Source organism: Plasmodium reichenowi, chromosome 5, assembly GCF_001601855.1.
Source record: "Plasmodium reichenowi strain SY57 chromosome 5, whole genome shotgun sequence".
NCBI lineage: Eukaryota > Apicomplexa > Aconoidasida > Haemosporida > Plasmodiidae > Plasmodium > Plasmodium reichenowi.
Window position 1 is genome coordinate 920,443 of NC_033650.1, and position 5,001 is coordinate 925,443.

At 24.0% G+C, this 5,001-nt stretch overlaps 2 protein-coding genes across 2 annotated transcripts; one reads left to right on the forward strand and one right to left on the reverse strand.

Annotated features, from left to right (window-relative positions):
• PRSY57_0526000 (transmembrane emp24 domain-containing protein, putative) lies at nt 1-621 on the forward strand (the record flags this gene model as incomplete). Its single annotated transcript, XM_020114565.1, has 3 exons — nt 1-53; nt 138-379; nt 478-621. Coding segments are annotated over 3 exons (439 nt in total), but the record flags the coding sequence as incomplete, so codon positions are not given.
• Nucleotides 622-1,110: 489 nt separating this feature from the next.
• PRSY57_0526100 (DNA replication licensing factor MCM3, putative) lies at nt 1,111-4,084 on the reverse strand (the record flags this gene model as incomplete). The annotated part of the gene is made up of 2 exons (XM_012906329.2): nt 1,111-1,254; nt 1,364-4,084. 2 exons carry the CDS (start codon nt 4,082-4,084, stop codon nt 1,111-1,113), a joined length of 2,865 nt encoding a protein of 954 aa, XP_012761783.1.
• Between the last annotated feature and the right edge of the window lie 917 nt (nt 4,085-5,001).

Consider the following 5,001-nt stretch of genomic DNA (forward strand, 5'->3'; position numbering starts at 1 on the left):
AGATCAACAGGGAAAAGTATTATATTCTCATGATACATCCAAAATAAGGAAAGGTATTTTTTTAAAAAAATATATATTTTATAATATGTTATATTGTTTGTTTAATCATATATATATATATGTATATAATTTTTTAGGAAAGGTATCATATTTATCTACTAAGGATGGGTTATATCATATTTGTATTTCATGTCCTTCAACCAACTGGTTTAAAAGTACAGCAATAAAATGGAGCTTGTCAATTGAAGTTGGAGGTTCGGATATTGATCCTGAAAATTTGGCAAAAAAATCAGAACTTAGTGAAACCTTAACAATATTAAATAATTTGAAGAAAAAATTTAATTCGATGAAATTACAACAAATATATCAGAAACAGATGGTACAAAAAAATAAATAAATAAACAAAATGATACATATGTCATTATATATATATATATATATATATATATATATATTTATTTTTATTTTTTTTTGTAGGCGTCCAATTTATATGAATACAATAAATCTGTTCATAATAAAATGTTTTATTGTTACATTGTCGAAATAATCATATTAGTAGTAATAACAGTTTACTCTATTATTCACTTGAAGAATTATTTCAAGGCCCACAAATTAATGTAATTGGATAATATATAAATAAATAAATAAATATATATATATATATATATATATATATATATATGATATATAATTTTATGTTATATTATTTTATTTTATTGTTTTTTTTTTTCTTTTTTTTTTTTTTTTTAATAGTCCATAAAATTTCATTTATTTCATTTTAACTTTGTTTTATTTTTATTTGATTATAAATTTATTTTATTTTATTTCATTTTTTCAATTCCTCTTATTAAATTTTAAAAATAAACTTTTATACTTTGTGTTATGTACCCAATTTTAAGATGAACTTTTTTATATGTTTTAATATATTACACAATTTAAAAATGAACACACATGTTTTTCTTACTTCACAAAAAATATAAAATGAAACAACATAAAAATTATATATACATAAATAAAAAAAAAAAAAAAAAAATATATATATATATATATATATATATTTATATATATATGTATTATACATATAAAGTATGGACCTGCAAAAATATTTATTTAACATTTATAAACTATTTTATCCTTCTTTACATAATAAATTGGTGCTCCATCCATATCGTTTAATGAATTTATTATTTGACGTAGTTGGTTAATATCAAGTTTGGACAGTTCGGGCATTTTATCTTTGTTGCCGAGTATAATCTACAAAAAGGAATAATAAAACAAATAAAATGAATAAAATGAATAAAATAAATAAATAAATAAATATATATATATATATATATGTATATATATTTTTCTTTTTTTGTACCAAATCTAGTAACTCCACATCCTTTAATCCATCCCCTGGGTCATTCAATGTAACATTTTCAACAATTAATCTCTCAATTTCCTTAATATCTAATGTATCATTACTTTTATTACTTGGAAGATCATCAATCATATAATTTTCATTTCCATTTTCATCTACTTGTTCAGATTTCTTCTTTTTCTTTTTATTACTTGCTAAATCTTTCTTTTCGCCAGATCTTTTTCTAGATGCTCTTTTTTGTCTTTGTCTCCTTTTCTTTTTTAATTTTTCTTCTTCATCATCATCGTCCTCGTCTAATTCGTCTTCTTCTAATTCGTCTTCTTCTTCATCTTCTTCTTCATTGGAATCAATAATTTCTTCCCCAAATAAAGTATACATTAATAATTTTTTAGCATAATTAACATCTACACTAGTTACATATCTATTTAGTTTTAGTTTTGCATGAGATGAAGCTATACGTATGATTGCTTCTAATGTTCTTGGTGTTACTCCTTGTATAAGTTTGTTGTGCGAATACTTGGATGCTCTTTCCCTTAAATCAGCATATAATTCTGTAATAACTTCACAAGCTTCATCACTAACTTCTGGATAAGGCTTCCATCCATCTGTTCTTTGTTTCTCATGATAGAATATATTTTTAACATAATGTAAATATTTTTTAAAAAAAGGAACTGTCAGAATTTCATGTTCCACACCATTTTTATCATAATAAATCATTTCATCTCTATTAGCAAATATTGGAGTTTCATATTCTTCATTTTCTTGCATATTATTACTATCATTATTTTGATTTATGTCTCTTTCATTGTATATACTTATGTGTTGTGCTTTTGGATTAATATCATAACTATCTGCTTGTATAACAAAATTTTTTTGATTATTTCTACTTTCATTCATAATAGGTTTAGCTTTTTCAGTAACATTTCTTAAAACTGATTCAGCTATTCTTTCATCGTCTTGTTCGGTAGCACTATCTCTTACTAAGAAAATTAAATCAAAACGAGAAAGTAGGGAAGGTTCAAATTGTAATTGTTGCCCCATATCTAGAGCATCATTCCAACAACCGTATAAAGGATTAGCAGCTGCCAGCACAGTACATCTTGCATTTAATGTAGTGTGTATACCTGCCTTAGCTACGGTAACAGTTTGTTGTTCCATAACTTCATGTATAGCAACTCTATCTGTTGGTTGCATTTTATCAAATTCATCGATACATACAACACGTCTATCTCCCATAACCATAGCTCCTCCTTCAACTACACGTTCTCCTGTATCTTGATCGGTAACAATGGCAGCTGTTAAACCAACTCCCGAGGATCCTCTTCCAGTAGCCGAAACGGTACCTGGCATGATACTCATTACATAACGCAAAAGTTGTGATTTTCCACAACTTGGATCTCCTACAAGCATAATATGTATATCACCTCTAATATGATGAGAAGGTAAAGCACGTTCAGTTCCTCCAGCTAACATTAATACAATAGCCTTCTTTACAATATCTTGACCACATATAGAAGGAGCAAATGAATAACCTAATACATCAATAGTATTATCTTTTTTTGCAAATGCATGGAAATTTTTTTTATCTGCTTCGGATATACATAAATTAGAATCGTATGTTTCTTTATTTTTTACTAATACATTATTTGCTATTAAAAAAGAGCGACCTAATCCACTATTTGTGCTATTAGCTTGTCCACAATTTGCTCGATATACACCCCATACTCTTACACGATCACCACATTTAACAATATCACATAAATCATCTTCTACAATGACTTCAACCCATCTAGGCATTTGTCCGGTTGGGGCATCTTCTGGAGTTTCTTGAATAACAAATTTTTGATGATTTTTATATTTACATAATCCAATTTCATGTTTATGCATAATTCTTCCTTCAGGATCTGATGCCGGAGGTCTACCAGAATCTTTGGCTGTTTTATCAAAATCAGTTATATCATAATGAGGTCTTAGATGTACAGTTTTCTCGCTAGTTTTTGCATCTGCATTAATATCATGAATAGCTTCACCTATATAAACGGATTGTACTAATTTCGGTTGAACAGTAGAACATTTATTGACAACACCTTCAACAGCTACTAATTTATTTATCATTGAACTTTGTAAACCTCTGGGTGTTACATGATGTCTACCTAACCATCCACATATACCAATTTTAGGAGGATCGATATCTACTTTACTATCTTCAGATTTCCATAATTCTTTTATGGCAGCTTGGTACGCTGGTAAAGCTAAATAAGGTTCTTTAATTAGGCATTTTGCTAATAATTCAAATTGTTCATTTCCTGTTTGGAAATTATTAATATTACATATAAGTCTTTGATGTATTATGATATTTGGTATGTTTTTATTTTGCATTCTGTTATATTCATCAATAGCTTCGGTTCTTAATTCTGTAATCTTTTGATGTATATATTTATTTGTTTGTACAAATAATAAAAAACCTTCTAATAATTGTTTATATTTCTGTTGAGTAAAAACAACACTTTGTCTTCCAGACTCATATTCACTAACAATATTCTCATTTAATTTCTGTAATCTCTTATCTCTACTATCTTTTTCTATTTTCATAGAATTATCTAATATTGAAGAATGGTTTAATGAGGAATCCATCAGCGTATAATTTAGCTCAGAGTTGAACGTCCTGTATTCAGACCTCCCGAAGGGGGTGCTGTTCTTTTCTATGCTCAAGCTTTCCATATTAAACAAATTATGTAAAAATAAATCAATAGCTTGAAATGTAAATGAATGAATAAATAAATAAATAAAAATATATATATATATATATATATATATAATAAAATGGATATAAAAAATAATAAAAAAAAAAAAGGAGAAAAAAATTAATATAAATGGATTTATTTAGTTTATGTCATATATTATTATACACGTATATATGAATATGTTTAATCAATAAGGATAAAAAGAAAGTCATACATAGAAAATGTACATATATATATATATATATTATATATATTATATATATATTATATATATTATATATATATTATATATATTATATATATATTATATATATTATATATATATTATATATATTATATATACGTTTATATTTTATATCATTAAGGTTGCCATAATATGATATAATTAATCATAAATAAATATATATATATATATATATATATATATATACATTTATGTGTAAATTTTATTTACTTTTACATTGAACGAATCTAATACTAATTTCTTTTTCTCTTTATATATACATGAAATGTATAAAATGTGTGTATGAATTTTTATACATTAAAGTTATATAAATAAATATTATATATATATATATTTTTTATATTATACTAATAAGAATACGAATGAGAAAAAAAAAGAAAAAAAAAATTTATATATATGTCTTTTCGAATAGTATAATTTTCATTTATTTATTATAAAAAGAAATAACTCTCTTATTTTTTTAAAACTAAAAATATGTAATATGTTTATATATATATATATATATATATATATATAACTTAAATAAATATTCAGGTATTAAGCATAATGGAATATAATACAATTTGTTCATTCAATCATTTTTTTCCTTTTTTTTTTTTTTTTTTTTTTTTTTTTTTTTTATTTCAAATTTTTATTTTTTTTTTTTTTTT